Genomic DNA, 19,602 nt, shown 5'->3' on the forward strand with positions numbered 1-19,602 from the left:
AACCACAACACAAAGGGCTTTTACTATGGCCAGGGCACTGGCCAGAGAGGAACTGGGGACGTTCCCATGTTGTCTACTCGCAAATGAGCCCTGGAGGTGCCCACGCAAACTGAAAAACTGATGGCTGGCAGGTTCCAGCGGAAGCAATTCCCAGGGAGAGGGCTGACTTCCACCTATTCTTGTTCAACTAGAGGAATGCCAGGCCCGGCCCTCCCAGCGCTGCCACGGTGCGGGGCCCGCACACTGAGAGCTCCCACCAGGAGCCCAGGGCAGGCCCCGTGAGGCTCACCTGCCAGAGAGAGGCCAAGCATGTCAGCTGCCACGTCGATGGTGGAAGCCCGCTGCATCGCACGGGCCCTGGCGCCATGGCGAGGGCTGTGCTCTCTTGCTGTCATGGTGTCATTGGTGATGCTGTGCTTCCTGTTCCTGGGTCAGACCACGCCTGATTCCCCGGGAAGCACTGTCACCAAGCCCTAGTCCCCTAAAGTGGCAGCAGTTCTGAGAAACAGGAACAAACACCGGTTAAAACACACACACACACACAGGGGTGGTGACAGAGAGACACTGTGCTCCCATGGAGAGAGCATGTGACCTCCACGGGCAAGATGCAGTGAAGCCAGGGTCCTCTGGCAGATGAGGCAGCTGGGTGGAGAGCCTGATGATCTAGGCCCCGTGTAATCACCTCTTCCTCTGCCCTCGCACACACACCAACGTGGCCCGCTCACGGGATCCCATAGAGAAATCATGCTCTCAACAGAGACATGCCACGTTAAACAGTGGCTTAAATTAAATCGTAAACTATGACTCTTGAGATTTTCCTGTTTGCTTTATTATGCTTTTCCATCAGCAAGTCTCAGAGAATCTTTAAAGTCTTAAATCAGTTCACTCCCATCTCTGTTGGAAGGACAAGGATGCAGGAAGAGGCTGCTGCGTGCGGGCCAGGGCAGCAAGGCTGAGCAGCGGGGACCTTGCCCTCTTCCTCCCAGAGCTACAGGAACTTCACGTGTGTCAGCCTCGGGCTCTCTCTTTCCCGCCAAAAGTGACAACCCACGCATCACTACTGTGGATAGTGCTCTGTGTGGATATAGGGGTCTCTGGGCAAAGGGCCACCGCTGGCTGAGCCAGACAGACACCCCAGCCCAGCTCGGAACTCACATGTTGCTCTAAGTGGATTAATAAGCAGCAAGGAATGAGTGTCATGTTTTCCCGAATCGATATGCTACAATTCCTGCTCGCTCTCAAAAGGACCAAACTTTAGAAGTTTAGATTATTAGAGTGAGCAACAAGATTGGTTTAAAACACCCCTCTCAAAGGTCCCCATATATCCAGACACCCTTGTCTTCTCAAAGTGTGTCCACACACCTTTGCACCTGAAGGGCCTATGGTCCTGCTCTTCAGTTAATTCACCAAACAACTTACTGGACATGTTTGTTCTTGGACCAGTAGAGACATGTGGCATTTCTTCATAGAAGCACATCCAAATCCATCATCTAAAAATAGAAAATTATAAACAAACTGGTCAAACACGAAGTTCTCAGGAATACTTATTATAATGTGTATGTAATCATGTCAGTGCCTAGAAACATCGGGAAGCCAAGAGCTACCACGTGCTCCCCTGAGCTCCACACATCAATCTAGCCGTTTGGCTCAAAAACAAAGTCTTTGCACAAAGCCCAAAAGAGAGACAGAAAGTACCTATTCCTGTCCCCCTCCCAGGGTGACCCAGGGGAACTGGGGCCTGCCCCGAAGAGCTGCCCAGGCAGTTGCGATGTGGTTCGGGGAAATGTGGAGGGAAGAGTCTGAGCCCCAGTCTTCCTGCTCACAAACGCCAGCCACCCCGCCTTCCGTGGAGCAGGACGCCCAGGCTCTGACTCTGTCCCCGCACCATTGGGGGGCTGTCTGGCAGATGGCAGGGCCCAGCGCAAGAGCCATCTGAAACTGAGGGGACAGGAGGACCAGCGCGCGGGGCCCTCAGGCAACCCAGGCTTCCCCTGCGGGCTGTGCTCCTCCCCTCCCATTGGGGCCCTGAGCAGGGAGGGCAGCAGCCTGACTGGGGAGTCCCAGCCGAAGTCACCAAGGGGAAGACTCACTTGTTTGCTGACTTTAGAAGGCATACATGTCAGGACAACGGGGGAGACTAGGAAAGCACCTGCAGCTCTAACCCCTGTATTTCAGTGATGCTTATACAAATGAACAGCCACCAAAACACCAAAAACACAAGCAGCAAAAGGTATGAGTTCATAAGATGAATACATGTGGAAAATATATTGGAAAAGTGACCAAACTCAATTGTACTAATGAAAGCAATGCTAAATGTACCTATAGTCACCTAAGCAGGCTTCTCAAAGAGGTTTGTTCCTTCTTCTAACGAGAATACGCTTTGCTGGCAGACGTAGGGGAAACTCTATACATACTGTTGGTAACATTTTAGAGAGGTGGGAGTATTTCAGAAAGCGGTTTGACATTATTTATCAAAATCTGTAAACAGTAACAAAATTCTTGCCTGTAGTCCAGTCATGACAAACACTGGAACCAACCTAAATGCCCAGCTACGGGTAAGTGCACTCTGGGACGTCTATGAGACACTATTATACGGCTGTTAAAAAGATCATAACAAAGCCAATACACACATGAAAAGTTCTTCAACCTCATTAGTTGTCAGGAAAACGCTAATTATAACCATGAGATACCTCTGCACACCCACTAGAAGAGCGAAAATGAAAGGCAGACAGACACGAGTGCTGGCACAGGCTGTGGAATTAACGGGGGCCCCGACACACTGCTAGTGGTGCGTAAGATGGCTCAGCCATGCTCGGAAACCGGCGGGACCTACTCGCCCTGCACCTGTACCCACCCCATGACCGGTGTGCAGCTCAGACCGGAACTGCCAACAGGAAACACAACCCAAGTGTCTGTCAACAGTAGAATGGACAAAACAACACAGGAGACTCTTAGAACAGTGTCAAGGGGGAAAGCCAGACCCCTTATTCTAGGCAATTTTAGGCAATCCCGTCTCTGTGACGTCCGAGCACTGGCCAAATGAGTCTGTGGTGTCAGAAGTCAGGGCAGCCGCACCTCTGGGGGCAGGGCTGACTGGGGGAGGGGCGGGAGGGGGCTTGCGGGGCTCTGGGGTGCTCTGTCTCCCGATGCGGGCACTGAGTCCATGAGTGGATTTACTGTGGGAAAACTCACCAAGCTGTACGTGAACGATCTTTATACCCAATAAAAAGTTTAATTCTTTTAATGAGTATAATAAAGACAACACAGCATGAAAAAGTGTTTACATCAGTTCTGCATCCTATATGTTTTTAATGAAATGTTCTACCTGTGCTCGGCTAATGCTGTTCTAAAAGACAGGACAGAGAGGGACAGAGCCAGTAGGAGATGGCATTGAGGTGATGGCCATGTTTGGGGGCGTGACCATGGGGAACCGCTTTCTTTCTTAGCTATCACCCTCTTGTGTCACTGAAAGTTGCACCCCATGCTGGCCAGAGGTAGAGGCGGCACCCTGGGCCTGAAGGGGCTCCAGGAGGGCTTCTTGGCCTTTCCCCTTGTGTCCTCAGCATTCTCTCACTCTGCCTGGCTGTCCTGCTCAGCTTGCTAGTGAGCTGCAGTCACCCCTCTTTACACAGGACAGTGGGGACATGCCACCTAACAGAGGGGAACATCGGTACCCCAACGTCCCCCTCAAGGAGGTTCCCCAACCCTCCTCCCCTTGCAGGGCGTCCCCCCTACACCCCCCGCCCCTTCCCCTTCGAGGCACCTTGAGACTCCAGATAGACGTGCTTAAAGGGGAACACCCACAGGCTAATTTTATACTTGCTAGAATTCATGGATCAGAGAAGCTTTTAGGTCAAAAGCACTTTAAAAGCCGCTTCATGCTTATATGGGGGCATCTAATTAGGATCTGCAATTTAAGTCATCAAGACCCAAAACATAAAGCTAATTTGACAGCTGAACTCAACTTCCCTTATTAGTCTCATTAATTTAAGGTAATTCACCAAGGATTCTTACATTCCCAAGGTCCTTGTCTTTCCTCCTAGCCCCAATGAAGACCAGAGCTCATTAGCAAGAAAAATTGCACTTAAAGAGGACAACAGTGGTGTGTGAGAGTTGTGTAGGGGGCTGGAATTTTTTTCTTTGGGGGCAAGAAAGAAGCAGTAACTCATAAAACTGCCTCATCTTCTCATTCTGTGAAAGACATGTGTCTCTTCCATCCCGATAACGTCCCCTCCACCCTGTAGGGACAGGAAGATATGGCCGAGGGGAGCATAGGCATGATGAAGAGAATGTTAGGATAAGTGCATGGGATTCATGAGGGTCGGCAATGACTATCCGGAAGCTTCTCCAGGAACTGGTCTTGGGAAAGGCCTGCCCTCCTCCTCAAGGAGTCTCAGGCCTGGGAGCGGTCTGCAGGCCCTTCCAACTCTGTTACTTCTGCTGATTGGGAACTGAGGGAAGAGGACTAACCAGACAGCTCCATGTGTATCTGTCAGAACACTGAGGTTCTCCTGAAAATCATCCTAAAAAGGAGCTGCAGAGGAAGTCACGGAAATCCAGACAGGGTGACTTCCTCAAGGTCACACGGAGGCAAAGGCTGAACTATCAACATTGACCCCAAGCAGGAAGCCCCCATACAGCTGCTCTCCCCACCCCTCCGCCCCCATCGCTGTCCCTGTGAGCAGCAAACAGGCCAAGGGCAACCTTCACGGTGCCCTGCTCTCCGCCGGGGAAAATCAGGCCAACGCTGGGTGCGTCAGAGCAGCCCCTGAGGAGGAGGCTAGTTCAGGAGTCGAAAGGGTACGCGATTTCTCTCAAACCCCTGCAATCCAAGGTGGCCAGAGTCTCTGGTGGATGTGGCGTCACACTGCTCACCGGCACCGAAAATCACGACTAGCTATAATCTGAGAGAGACAGCGGATCCCTCCCGTGTGAAGCCATCCCTGCAGCCAAGAGCCCTGCCTCACAGAGAATCCCTAACTACCTCGGGCGATGCCCATCCCATGTAGCAGTGCGATGACTGGCTGGGCACCTTGTGTCTCGTGAACATTAGACTTCAAGTCCTTGCTTCCTCCACATCCTCCTGGGTACCAAGCTCAAGCCTAAACGTGGACCCAGGGTCTAATGACACCTACAGAGTAAAGACACCATGGAGGTGCGTGGCAGACTGCACCTGCCCGCCAGGCTCCCCGACCCATCAGCCCCTCCAGCCCCTCCCAGCCCCTCCCAGTGCAGGGAAGCGGTGAGTGCAGACGCCCCACACCACAGATGGAGACGGTGCAAAGGCTCATGGGAGCCTCCCACACTCTTTGCTGGATTCCTGGCTTCGGGGATGGGTGGGTAATTCCACGGCCCCAGGGTAAGGTGGAGTCACGCGATGGAAGGAAACTAGGTCCCTGAGACTGCGCAGCAGGAGCAGAGCCCCAGCTCCCGGCTGTTCCCCACACACAACCTACGCTGAGCTTAACCTGAATAAGAAATAAACCTTTGCTGTGTGAGGCCACTGAGACTTGGGAGGTAGGTGGTGGTTAGAGCAGCTAATGTTAGCTACTTGACTCAAGTCTGGCACGTTTCAGGCGCTCAATAAATGGTTATGATGAAAGTAAAAATTACAACCACTAGTTAAAACTTACTGCACAATGCCTGGGAAAGAAGGGTGTTCTGTGCTCTGGAGGAGGTAGCCCAGTTCATGAGAAGAGCGCCCACAGGTGGCTGGGACACCACCACAGGGCTCCAGGAAGTGCAAAGAGGACAGAGAAGGAAAAAACTCCACTTTAGCAGGTAGCCAACCAGACAAACCTGTCACCTTCTCCTTTCCAGGTCAGGCCCCTCCCCTTTGAGGTGGCCCTAGGGCTGCTAATTCAACCAAGAGAGAAAAAGGGACGCATCTCCACCACTGGCACCCAAATCAGCCTCTGGTCCCATGGGTTCCCTGGAGTCAGCTGGAAACTGAGGCCACCCAGACCCAGTCTATACCCAGCAAGAAACTTGATACCCTTGGGGATTCAGGGCCACCAATTTCTTGAAGGCTAGTAAATAAGAGAACGACCACAGCATGGATGCAAACTCCAGGACAGGGCACAAACCTGGGAGTAGGCGGGGGGGGGGGGGGGAGTGCAGCTGCTAATGAAAAAAATCAAATGGGTCAGAGCCATGGTGGCTGGGATAGGAGGGACAGGCAAGGCCAACACAGAGGAACATGGGCAGTGTCCTCAGAACAGCCAAGGGCAAGGGTGAGCAGCCAACTGGAGGCTCCAGGAAAAGGCAGCGCTGGCCCAGGTGGAGTCCAGCATACCCACAGACAGCTCACCTCCTGCTCCCAGACATCTGCCCAGGTCAGTCTCCAGCAAAGGAAGACTCAGCATATGGGCGAGGACCAGGAAGGCCTGGATTCTGAACGCTCCAGAGCAACAGCCAATGGCAGCATAAAATTCCTCTGGCTTATATTTGGAATGCATGGATGAATGTGTGCTTCTACGCGATGACTCAGAAATTTAAATGCTACGAAGCAAGTTCTGATGAAAAGAAAATGACAGCCTAGCTGTGGACAGAGGAGCGTGCTCCCGGGGTAAGGGGGACACACCCAAACTTATCTGTCCTGAAATAAGACAAACACAAGAAGGCTGCCGAGAAGGTCAAAGAATAGAACATTAAACAAAAGGGAACACGGCCATCTGATATAAAGCAGAGAGGGGCTGCGGGGTGGGGACGAGTCATCGAAAGGGACAGGTTCTTGGAGGTGGGGCAGGAGGAGTGGGCTTTGCTGTCAGGGCTCCTTTATTCTGACTTGCCCACCTGGGGACTTCTTCACCCACTGGATGCTCCAGTCCTCTGCTCCTCTCCCCACCCTAAAATGCAGAATAGCAGAAGCAAGCAGGTCTTCCTTTTTTCTTTTCTGTTTAAACAAGCCAACTGCCTAGGAAAGATTTTCGTCTTTCAAGTATGCCTCCTCACCATAAAAAGTGAGGAAGGCGGCCTGCGGTAAAGGTATTAACTGGGCAGGAAAGGCCAGATGCCCCAGGAACAGAGACAAGGGCAGAGAGGATCTCAGAGGGCTCTAAGGAGGCAGAGAGAGGCTTTAGTCTTGGCCCCAAGCCCACCAGGCCCCTGACTCCCTGGTGCACAGGACTCTTAACACCTGCCCTTCTGGGGCCTGGACTCAACCTGCAGAGGCCCATAGCCCGGCTCGTGTGTCCAAGCACCCACTTGGTTAATGTCACTTAAGACTCCTCCTCCTGCACAGGTGACAGCTACTGAGCTCCCAGCCTCAGTTTCATAATCTGTAAAACAGAAGTAACAGCACCTACCTCGCTGGGATGCACCAAGGAGCAAGCACAGATGCAAAGAAACACGCTGACAAGTCCACGCAGCACCTGGCAAGTTTCTCACCTGGGCTTTTCCTAACCTCCCAGGCATCTGGTCCACACTGCACTTGTCCTGGGGCATCTGTGAGCCTGGAAGGCCTTCCCTCCTGTTAAGTCTATTCCAGCCCCACTGAGCCTCTCCAACCAGAACTCTTCACCGGGGTCCATGGCATTTTGCTCGTGCTTCAGTTTATAGTGATCATGTTTTCTAACAATATCCCAAAAAAATTAGGCCTAAAGGCTGCTGCCAGGAGGAACAGGTGAACAGAGGACTGTTCCTGGAGGTGATGGGATTTGGTGGGGGAGCCTAGGCACCAGTGTCAGACCTGGTCAACCACAAGGAGCCATGTCACCGTCGCAAGGCACCTTCTCTGCGCCTCAGCTCATCTGTCAGATGAGGATACAACTTCCAGTGGAAGGAACCCACGTTGCCCCCACCCCCTGTGTTGAAGGAGACGTGCCCCAGCCACTAGGATTATGCCCCGGGCAGGACATCCCTTAGAACCTGTTCTCCAGAGGGTGGCACCGGTCCCTGTGTTGGAGAAGGCCTGTAGGGAGGCCTGCTTCCTCCTTCCACTTCTGAGCAGGGACCCAGCTCTCCTCTACTTCCTGCTCCAGCCCCAGTGCAGGGAGGGCCTGGCCCTTAATGGGTCATGACTTGATGGCCGCACCATCTTTTGTTTACTGGCAGGAAATATTTTTCATTCACAAAAAGGAAGACTCAAAGAACAAGGCCTAGCCTGGGAGCGTGCTGCAAAGCACTGGTCCAGTGTCTCTGGTATTCAAATGCCGGAGAATGACGAGCCTTCGAAAAGCAAGCACAAGAGATGCGCTGCAGCTTGGTGTATGTTCTCACCTGCAGACGCAAACAAGCCAACCCAGGGCCCCACCAGCCTGCGCTCAGCAGGAGACAGTCCATCTTTCACCTCCTGCTCCCATTTCCTCCAGCCCTCTCTCCGCCAGCGATGCTGAACTGGGAGCAGTGGCCGCGAGTTCACCGGATTTAATTAACTAACCTTCCTCATTCGTTTAATGAACATGGCAGCTGACAGAATTAAGCGCCTTAACCCAGATTCAAACGCACACCTCTGGACTCCAGTTGGAGGAGTCATCCCTGGCTGGCCCGTGGATACTCCTCTAAAGGACAGCGGGGGAGGGACGACAAGCAGGGCAGCGCCCCGAGCATGACCAGACTCGCCCTGTCTCCCAGCCCCTCAGTTTTCCCACCCTGTCAACGGCAGCCCCGTCCACCCCTGCTCCAGCCACGAAACAAAGTCAGTGCAGGCCCTGGATCCTTCTCCGCGCACACCCCACCCAGTCCCTCAGCAACTCTGCCAGCTGTGTCTGCCCCATCGAGCCGGACTTCAGCCCAGCTCGGCACGCCTGCCCCACTGCCCCAGCTCTGCCAGGACCCCGCCGCCCCGTGACCTTCCATCCCCCCCTTCACCTGGCTCCTGCCCTGGCCTCCTAGCCATGGAGACCTCCCCGGCCGGCGACCCTCCACACAGCTGCTCTTCCCTGGACAACACGGCAGCTCCCTCACCTCCTGTACATGCTTCCTAAAAATTGGCTTCTCCAGAGGGCCTTGGGGACAGCCGTGTTTAAAACTGCAGTGCGGCACAGCCCCTGAGGCTCACTTGCAAACCATGAACCTCTGGGGGACTTTCTGTAGAAAGTAGTTTGAAACTAAGTCACCCTGAATGAAGTGCTTAGAAGTGCTTGTGCTGAGCCGTGTGGGTCGGGGTGCACACCCCTGGGAGAGGAGACCCATTAATAACAAGCAAGAGCAACATGGGGGAAGTGCCAGCAGCAGCTTGGGGGGGTCCCCAGCCCCCCTGCCGTGACCAGCCACCCCCACCCCGCACCCCAGTGCCTTCCTCAGGCACCGACACCTTCTCACTTCCCCACATTCTGCAGTCTTCTCTACACTGACCATCTCCCAACAGCGAGGGTCTGTCATGGACACAAGATGAACAGGGAGGCTTGGTCAGGAAGTGTGCCACAAGAAATCTAACAGAAACATGAAGGGAGGACAATCTGAGGGCCACGCGGGTGCTGGTGAAGCCCCTCCCGAGACCTCCTTGCGGGAGGGGCTGCTCCGCTCTCACCCCCTTTCCAGCAGGGGCGCCCCGGTGCTGGAACCAGGGATTCTGAAGGCTCTTTCTTGGGATGAATGGACCCAGTGTTCTACACATCACCCCTCTCACTCCCATGCACCAAGGCTTCAGCTGTCACTTGGTTACCACATAAGTTCCCCAGACACCACAAAGACAATGCAGACCCTGAGCACCTGCGTCCACTCTAAGAGCCGCCTGTCAGTACCGGAGACAATGTACTCCAGGGTCAAGGCCGGTCTTCTCGCTCCCAGGAGGCCCACGACTGTGACAAGCCTCGTGTCTTGCTCCATTGTCAACACAGCCACTCAAAGCCCTCACATAATTAACTGGAAGTTCATCTGTGTGTTCGCCTCTCAGCAGTACCGCAGAAATTTCCAAACAGGTATATAAAGGACTGAGGAAACCATCCAATATTCCACTGTCAATGAAGACACGCAGCCCCCGGGGAACTCAGAGAGAAAGAGGAGAGGACAACGGCTTTCCTGTGACCTGCGGCTCAGCTCATCTCCAGGTAGGGCTCCATAACGCCCCACCAGTCAGTGAAGGAAGGTGTCACCCACATCCAGATGCCCCACACACACCCCCGGGCACTCACTCACAGCTGGGCTCCAGGAGGGCAGCTAGCAGAGAACCCTGGCTCCTCCAGGGCTGGCCGGCGGCTCTGCTCCAACACCCGCTGGGATGGACCCCATCATCACCTGAGACTTTTTTCTCTTTTCCACCCAAAATCTAAGCTGTAGGGCCTGGCCTGGTGCCTGTTTCTACCTCCCCCTGCTTAGAACTGACCACCAGGAAGCTGGACCCTGACCTCCTCCAGCTACCAGGAAGGAAGTCACCCCAGACCCGGTTTTGTCCTCTTCCCTTTTGGGAGAGGTCTGTTCTTTCACCCACAGGAAAGGCCACTGTGGGTGTGGACACAGCTGCTCAAGGCCCCTCAGGATCACAGTGCAGAGAGAGGGTGCCCCCAGGGCAGTGGCTTACACCCCAGTGACAGCAACTCCCTCTGCCCTGCTCACGGGGCTCCCCCGCCCCAGTCCTTGGGGCTGTCGCAGCGAGCACTCAGGGCACTCCTATCCTGGCGAAACACTATCCTCGACAGACAGGATCTCTGCTGCAGGTCAGAGAATCCAATTCAGGTGAGTTTCAGCAAAAAGTTGCGGGCTGACTGACAAAACCTGAGCAGAAAACCAGCTGAGCTGGCCTGTGGCCCCTACGTTAGCAGTACAGACAGCTCTTCCAGGCTCCCTCTGCTCCCCTATGTCATCACCCCACCATGCACAAGGTGGGCCGAAGCCCCCACTTTAAATTCTCCGGCTGTGGCCACTGAGGAGGCGGAACGCCTGGATCCTCCCGAGCCTCCAGCCCAGCTCTCTGTGGGCCTTGCTTGGGCCAGGTGCCCCCCGGGGCAGAGGGGACACAGTGTAGCTCGGGTGTGGCCCTGAGACCTGAGCTTGGTGGGGGAGCATGTCCACACGAGGGGGCGGGTGGGGGTGCTGGACAGAATAGGCTCAATCCACAACTTTCAGCAGCCCAACGGGAGACCCTATTGTGGGGCCAACTGGCGTCCTTCAAAGTCCAACCACCCCCATTCCTGGGCTCTCAGATGTCTGCCTGTGATCCCTCAACAGATAAAGCACATTCTTTACTGGGCAGGTCTCCCCTAAGAGCCCTGGGTAATGCCTAATCTCACAACAGTCACATCTCCACCTTATCAGAGTTGCAAACCCCACCGCCCCTTCACAGACCCTAAACTTCTTATCTCACCTACAACCAATCAAAAACTTGTGCGGTACTGATGTTCCCCCCCCAATAAAAGACCCCAACAACTGACCCTCAGCGCTCACACAGCCACCTCTCTGTGTGGCCCGCTGCTGTCCGTGGCCATGAAACCTAACCAACTCTTTCTATTCTCATACTTCGCTGAATTTTCACCGCCTGCGACACCGGCCATCCATGTCCCACAACACATACAGCAGATGTTTCTCAAACTTCAAAGAGAAAAGTCAAAGAACTCCCAGGGCTCACTGTTTTTTCTATTATTTAAAGTAGGTAACATACACATAAAATTAGGTATACTCTTTTTCTTAGAGCTTTTAAACTACTCATAAAACTAAGAAAGATCAACAAATTATGAAGAGGCAGAACCTCAACACGAATGAACTCGGGTTTCCTTAACTTAACGTGGCAGTCGAGGCTGCAGCACAGAGACCATCACACAGACATGACCCTGAGTGACTCTGAAGGCCTCTCCTGCCACCCCTTCCATTCCACCCCTGTCTGGTCTGAGGCCAGAAACGCCCCACCATGGCCACTTCGATCCACCCAGCAGCCATCTGGTCAAAATAACCATGGCCAGCAGCCACCGTTCCCCCCAAAAAGGGAGCTGTTGAGCAGGAGAGGAGCCGGGACGCGGTGCCACTCCCTGGACTGTGGACAGGGATTTAGGGGCGCCGGACCTCAGGGCATCCCAACATGGTGTTCTGCTCTTTTCCATGAAATCAAAAGAGTCACAGGGGAAAGTGTAAGGCTGAAAAGGCCGGTTACCTCCCAAACGCAAAAGAGTGCAGAGCACATTAATTCAAGCTACAAACAAACGTTAGCAGAAGGCACAATCTTTTCCACTTGTAGAATTCCTCACACTTTCACAAATGTTATTTTCTTCTTACAATGTTTACCTACATTCCTTTTCAGGACCCCCTGGAAGAAAACAGTTCAGATCCAAGACACACGAACAATATTTCCCTCTGTCACCACCCACAATCTTTACAAGTGCCCCCTCTGGTTCCTCGGTCCTGACCCCATGTCAGGTGTTCACATCAGCACCACCAGACACAAGGCAGGAAACAGACCTTCCCTGAGAAGGCAAGAGAGAGAACTTCAGGATGAGGGCAGCTTCTTTTTCACATCAATTCATGTTTGATTTTCTTTTCCTAAGCTGAAATTAAGCTCTATGACAAAAACAGTCAATATTTTTGTCAAAATATTTCAAGATACATTTTCAAAAAACACAAAAATTTGTGAAAAGGATTAAACAGACAAAATCTAGCCAATAACACCAACTAATATTGAAGTAAAAAATATATACATAATGCTCTGCATTTTTGATGGTAGAGACAGGGCTTATAGAACATCGTACAGACGCGTTATATTTCAATGGGCAAGTAGGATGGGAAATGTGCTGACCCCCACACCGGCGAGTTGTCACTAAGACCTAGTTTCAGTGGTGACACATTAACCCAGTTAGCAGGTTATGCTCATTCTGCACAACTGCTGGAGCTTTCTTGCCATTTCCTTCTTTGAACTGTTTCCAAAAGGTTTGATTCATTCACTGTAGAATATCCTGGTTAAGTGAGTGCAGAATGTGTCAGGGAGTTTAGGGAAACAGTCACCGCACTGTCCCCAGTTCACACTGGTGACACACTCTACAACTCAAGAATAGCACACTCATCCTCCCCCTTCTTAGAAAATGCCCACGTCCTCCTTCAGGTCTGTTCAGGGACGCAGTGCAGGGAAAGTGAAGCAGCTCGTTGCTTGGACAGTGGCTGGACACGAAAGTGGTGGGCCCGATGTGGGGACACACAGGCCCTGACCAAGGCAAGACTGCTGGGGAGACACCACAGTCCCAAAGACCTGCCCAGTATTTTTCACAAATAAAAAAAATCAGGGTGTCCTCTGATGGCAGAGTGCACTCTTGGCAGGGAAGTTGGGTGTCCACACCAGCCCACAGCGAGCGAGTCAGACCTGGCCGGGTGCAGCTCCACGTGCCGCTGGCCAGCCAGCAACCGTGAAGCCAGGCTTTGGTTTTATTAGAAAACAGGTAATTAGTGCAGGACTTTAACTTTCCAAACTCCATGCTAACGGAGCTTGGGCAAAACAAAGGAAGATCCAATTCCCAGGGCTCATCCCCACTCTGGGTCTGTGCGCTGGCATCACGCCGCACAGAGCTTCCCACCAGCCACAGCTAGGGGCGGCCTGGCTCCTCCTGGACCCCTCGCGCCAGCACCTTCTGCAGGGTCCTCCACTGTCACAGTTGTCACACTGTGTAATGTTTCCTTCTGGGCTGCCATCGCCGGAGTGGGACTGACAATAATTTGAATGTCCCACGTGCTTCAGTTGACTGAGTCAGGTGGGTTCCATTTCTTTTTATGATCACTAAGAAACCTTGTTTTCTAATCCAGAAGTGTCAAAGTTGGCTTTATACTCATGAGAGAACATAAAACTTTCTGAGCAGAAACAGAATTCCATAAAGGGCTATAAATGCGAGGCAACAACCACAGATCAATGAAATGCCGGGAAGACAAAGTTATTTCTGGAACAAGGCAGGGAGCCAGGAGTCTAGGGATGGCCAGCCCAAGGCCTCCAAGTGGGCCACACCCAGCCTGGCTGCTTTTAGCTCCTGCACCAACACACCCAGATGAGAGAAGCCCTGGTCTTCTACATACCGTGGAAACACAAAGCGGGCACTTTCCTGTGAGCTGCACTACGTGCCAATCTCTGTGAAGATTATCTGCTGCTTTGGCTGCTCTAGTGGAACCCTGTTTTAACCCATCACTGTGTGGGGACACAGAGAGGACTCTGAAAGGACTTCAGTATCCCCCGTCCTCTTACAAAAATAAAAAGCAGAGAGCTCTACAGCCTCGGCTGCTCAGCCGTGCTGCTCGGCAGTGCTGTGATGCAGCGGAGATGGGGGGTCAGCTCTGCGGCCCATCGGCTGGGAGGTCCATCTGGCACAAAGGGGCGTGTCCTTTCTTCCCTGCATTTCATCCGTGCATTCGTGCCAGGAGGAGAGGGCACGGCCAAACCGAAGTCAGCATCCCTCCCCAGGGTCCCCTCCCAGTCTGCCTTTTCCAACCCTTCCCTCTCAGAGATGACCAGGAGGGTGGGGGCGGTGGGGAGGGTTCTCGGTTCCCCCATCAGTGTTTCCCCTTCACAGGACGCCGCCTCCTGACCAGGGCAAAGAGGACCCCCATGGGAGGCCTTCCAGGGCCCTCTCGCATGGGAGCCTGGTCACAGATCCTATTGCCAAGCTGATGGTGGCAGGGATGATGAGAACCCAAGAAAGTAATTTTAGAGGGAGCGCCACAGGCAGTGACCGGAGGCCCAGCATCTCTCCAGGCAGTGCTCAAGCTGCCCGCCTAGGCGCGGTGAGCGAGCTCCACCAGACCGGGGGGGGGGGGGGGGGCGCTACCCAGTTTGCGCTCAAAAGCACATCTACTTGGCACCCCTCCCCAGCCACCAGTGGCCATGAGGCCAACACGGGGGGGACTGGGGGCAAGGGACAGAGAGCAGCTCTGCAGGTGTTTCTGTCCCTGGGAGGCCAGCCTGGCCTGACAGCCTGACACCCTCTGAGGGCTCATAGGAGCCTGCAACCTGGCACTGGAGTTGCTCATTTGTTGGTTTGACAGGTGCCGAGCCAGGCACTTCAAGGGAACACAAGGTGAGTCAGAAGTGACCCCTGCCTGCTGGTTCTGTTACCTAGCAGCATAACGATGGAGTCAGACATTCAGACAAGACAACACCCAGACAAAATGAAACACCTGCCCAGGCTGTGGGGAGGTGAGGAGGAATCCTTAAATCTGGCCAAAGGTGGTCTAGGTGCCATGTGGGCAGATCCGACTTCAAAGGTACAGGCTCACTCAGGGAACAGGGAGTCCTGCTGCTGTAGGGGACAGAGGGCACAGGCTGGAGGGTCAGGACAGGGTCAATTCTGGGAGGCACCAAACCAGAGCATGGCACTGGGCTTGAGCGAGTAGGCAACCCAGAGCTCTCTTGTACTCTCCTGAACCCTTGTCTTGGGCTTTTGAAAACAAACCTTTTGCTCACTGGGTACAAACCAGCTCAGACTGGTTTGAGTCTGGACCAAGGCTGGACCAAGACGGCACCTGCCCCAGAACAGACAGGAAACGTCCATGACCAATACGTAAAGGACAGCTCTCCTGTCCTGGCAGGTCTCCAGGGGTTCAAAGGCCATGCTTTGTGTCATCAACACAACTAACCCTGAAGTCAGGACATGCTAACTAGCTCTGAAGGAAGCACTACTCAACTCTGCAAATAAAAAGTGAAACCCAGCAAGGCAACAACCACAAAAGGAACTAAAACCACTGAGTAACTGAAAAGACCAAGCAATTTCAGGTCTATTAGCAAATACCTCACACCAGGGCCATCTTCGCCTTTGAGAGGCTCTCCCAGAAGACCTCACCCTAAGCCATGGGAGAGTGAGACCACTCAAGAAAGTTGCCAGAACCATCTTCCTTTTCTTTTGCTGTCCCATTGTTCCAGAAACATTCATAGGCTGGTTGTGCTTTTGTTTAGAAAAAGAATGCTAATGAGTCAGAACACCTATTTAATAATCAGAAAAGTGTCAAGAGATACCTCTGTCATTATTTTTCTCTGAAATTCATAGTTGAGTCCCTTGGTGTAGAGAACACACTGAGAACGAAGCCCCCGTAAAGCATCTTCCGGTCACGTATCTCATGTAAAATTACCACCACCAAGAGCAGTGACAGTGAAAACTAATTAAAATCTCTACTTGTGCATTAACATCTTTTTTTAAACATTCTTGGCAGTTGAGTAACGAGATCAGGGAAAACGTGCCTTCTAAATTCATTTTTTAGATTTGCTCCCATCTCCTACTAGAAGAAATCTGTAGAAGAACTAAAAACTGGAAGCTGGCGTATAAGAGGTACACCCTCTAGGCCACCTCAAGCCCCACCTTACCGGCCAGCCTCAGGCCCTGCCCCTTCGGAGCCCACCAGGACACTGACAGCGAGCCAGGCCTCCAGCAGGTGGAACGTTCTCCTCCTCTGGTGACTCAGAGGTTATCAGAGAACAAAAGTCTAACAACCTCACACAGGTACCACCCAACGCCCCCAGGACTATCACCTAGCCCCGTCACCGGGGTTCAGTGAGGACTAGCTCTTGGAGGGGCACACCCGTCGGGCAGGCGTGAATACACATCTTTCCGATAATGTACCGGAGGGAGCAGCCACTGATAGACCCGGCTGGACTCTGGGCTCCGTCAGATCCCTGCGTCGGGCCAAGGCTCACAGCAGCCACGCAGCGGCCAGCTGTCGGGGCGCCACTCAGCCGAGCAGCAGCCGGTGCACCGGCACGCTCCGCGACCGTGAATCGGAGGAGAGAAGTTCAAGGAAACGTAACTGACACATAGTCCGCCTCTTGGTCTGCTTCGGGTTTAATTAAAACTACCGGCTTAACAAACAGCTATCAGATCTCAGGCAAATCACAAACTGGGCACTTCGATGTCCCCAGTGCCGATGTAGCCCTGTCCCCCAATCCCCTCCCCCCAATCTACCATCCTATACCAGTCAAGTGCCCCAAATGGTACAAACTGTGTTTATTCTGCTCTGTCATTTGCTCTCCACAAGGCCTGTCCCAGCCACAGGGAAATCATTGCTCCCTGACTCAGTGAGGACACCAAGGTTCAGAGAAGAGGGGTGCCTTCCCCAAGTCATCCTGCAGACAACCAGCAAGGCTGGGCCAGAAAGCAGGACTCTGACTGCTCCTCTGGGCACCTCACAGAGTTAGCACAGACACTCGGTACCTCCTGAATGGCAGGCACTCGGGGGGCATGGCTCCATGACCGTGGTCTACTGCAGCTCATTGATGTTTCTTTAAATAAGTGTTTTAGCTTAATTTACAACACATAATACTTTGAACTAGTTAAACACTCAAGTGTACACAGAAATGAATTTAACTCTTCAGATATAAGGCTGGCATGCAACCCTCCAGTGGTACACACGCCCCTTCAGAGGACAGTGGGCCCAGGGCACAGCATCCCCCTCTGTCCCCAGCCCCCAACCAGCCACTGACTGCGAGAAGGCTCCACTGGGAGCCCATGTCCTCTGTCATCTAGTGGGGGAGACATTTCCACCCTGGAGGTTTCCTGCAAATCTCAATTAAGTGTGTGTGAAGGCTCTGTAGATCACAAGTTACTCAGTTAAATGTAAGTGACACTGGGCCTTGCTAAGACACACCTGAGATACAAAGGCAAAAGCACTTTGAAAAGGTAGGAGTTAGGACTTAAAAAATCCTTAAGTGACATATTCTTTCCAGACGATGATACATACAGCTTGAAGTTGTGAGCAGTGGGAAGGCCTCCCTGGGAATTAGATCTGGGTGGGCCAGTCACACCTCCCGTGACTCCATCGGGCCCACAGTGGGCATAGGGAGCCTCTGCTGGGTGTCAGGCCCAAGGTCTCTGCAGCTGCAGATTGAGATGGTCAGTCTGACACTCGCCCTCCACCCGATCACTTAAGGTCGTCAATCTAGCCAAGAAACATACTACTTCTTTAAAAAGGAGAATATTTCCCTTTTGTCCTTGAAAAGTTACAAGAGCACAACCAAGAAACTTTCTGTGTGGGGACAGAGCATATGTGGGAACTCTCTGTACTTCCTGCTCCATTTTTGCTATGAATTCAAAACTACTCTAAAAAAATAAAATTAACTTTTAAAAAGAACTGACACTAATTCCAAGGGGGCTTTTAGCTGCCCTGCCCTAGATGTTCTAGAAAAAAAGGGGGAAATAAGTCATAAGAAAACTACACACATATCAGTAGCTAAGCCTTTTAAGGCAGAAGTTCGAGAGTTCCGTATTCGTATTCAGCAGATTTCTTGGAGCTACATTCTGAAAAGCCTTGAAATTTCAAATAAAGTCAAATAAATATAGCACTCTGTAGCTCTTAAACAAGCTGTATGAGAGGATTAAACCATGTACCCGAGGAAAGGTTTGCACAGAGAAATTGCAAAGCAGCTCTAAAAATACCGCGTGATTATCCACCACCACGGTTTTGGGGGAGAAACACGGAGTGCATCAAAATCCAAGGCAAACCTGGCATTTCTGGGATAACGGCTGCCATGCAACCCTGTTCTGGCACCACGGCACACACCAGACCCCTAGCCTCCTCAGCCAGGGTGACTCAGATAGCTTCTGTCACCAGGCTGGTCATTAAATAGATCTGAAGGAGGACAGAGAGAAGACAATCTCCAAAACAGTCTTTTTATTTGGAGTTATCTTGCACATATCTAATTCTGAGTGGACTGCTTTCGCAGCTCCTCAGTGGACCAACCTGGCAGTGATGGTGGTGGGTATGAAGAATGAACACTGAGATTCTACCCCAGCCATGCCCTAGTCTGCTCGGCCCCACACACTGACACAGATCTGTTTTCTCGCAGTTCTGGAGCCTGCTAGTCCAAGAGCAAGGTGCCAGTAGGCTGAGTTTCTCCTGAAGCCTCTCTCCTTGGCGTGCAGACGGCCGCCTTCTCCCCATGTCCTCACGTGGACTCTTCTCTCTGCATGGGCACGCTCGATGTCTCTTCCTCTTCTTATAAGGACACCAGTTCTATTGGATTGGGGCCCACTCTTATGATCTTGTTTAAACTTAATTAACTCTTTAGAGATGCAGTCTCCAAATACAGTCACACTGGGGATCAGGACTGCAGCATCTGAATTTGGTTGTGGGGGGTAGGTGCGGGGGAGGCACACAATCCAGTCCATAACAACACGCTTTGCACAGCCTGGCATCCTCTAATCTAATACATCGCACAAGCCTAGCATCTGAGTTCAAGGGTGCTGCCACAGGTCAAGAGGTCAAGGACCAGAGGCGGTAAAGCAGCCTCCACCTCCCCCCCAATTTCTCCTTACAAAGAACACAGCCCTCGCACTGAGGCAGAGAACCTGAATCCCTCCCCTGGCCTCCCCACATGTGATCTTCTGGGGTGCCGGTGCGGGGTAGAGGGGGGGGCTATGGTCGAGCACTTCCCAGTCATTGTCTCACTGAGTGCTCAAGGTGACCTTTTAACATCTGAGCCTGGTGTCAGAGACATAAAAGTGACCAGTTCAAGGTCACAAGGCGGGCCGTAGCAGAGCCAGGACACACCAACCTCCTATTGTAAGCTCCTGGCCGCAAGCATCTCCTCCCTGCACAGCCTCCTGGTGGGGTGTGCATACGCTCTGAGCACATTTAAAATTCACCTTTGACAAAAAGACCCAGAATAAATGGCACACAGATGAGAGCACTATCCAGAGAAAGCGAATAAAATTTCTTTTCATGTGGAATTAAAGAAACACAAACTCTAATATTTCGTTTATAACCTTGTAATAA

At 52.5% G+C, this 19,602-nt stretch overlaps 1 protein-coding gene across 6 annotated transcripts in view; it reads right to left on the reverse strand.

Annotated features, from left to right (window-relative positions):
• INPP4A (inositol polyphosphate-4-phosphatase type I A) overlaps positions 1 to 19,602 on the reverse strand; it is a 117,343-nt gene that overhangs the window by 53,342 nt on the left and 44,399 nt on the right. For all 6 annotated transcript variants that reach the window (XM_032469589.1, XM_032469588.1, XM_032469586.1 and 3 more), the window contains exons 2-3: positions 1,420 to 1,490; positions 290 to 498 (exon numbers count right to left, since the gene is read on the reverse strand). In XM_032469589.1, the coding sequence (XP_032325480.1) occupies positions 290 to 395 (106 nt within the window). In that variant the 5' untranslated portion in view covers positions 396 to 498; positions 1,420 to 1,490. The remainder of the gene's footprint in view (positions 1 to 289; positions 499 to 1,419; positions 1,491 to 19,602) is intronic.

This window comes from Camelus ferus, chromosome 28 (assembly GCF_009834535.1).
Source record: "Camelus ferus isolate YT-003-E chromosome 28, BCGSAC_Cfer_1.0, whole genome shotgun sequence".
NCBI lineage: Eukaryota > Metazoa > Chordata > Mammalia > Artiodactyla > Camelidae > Camelus > Camelus ferus.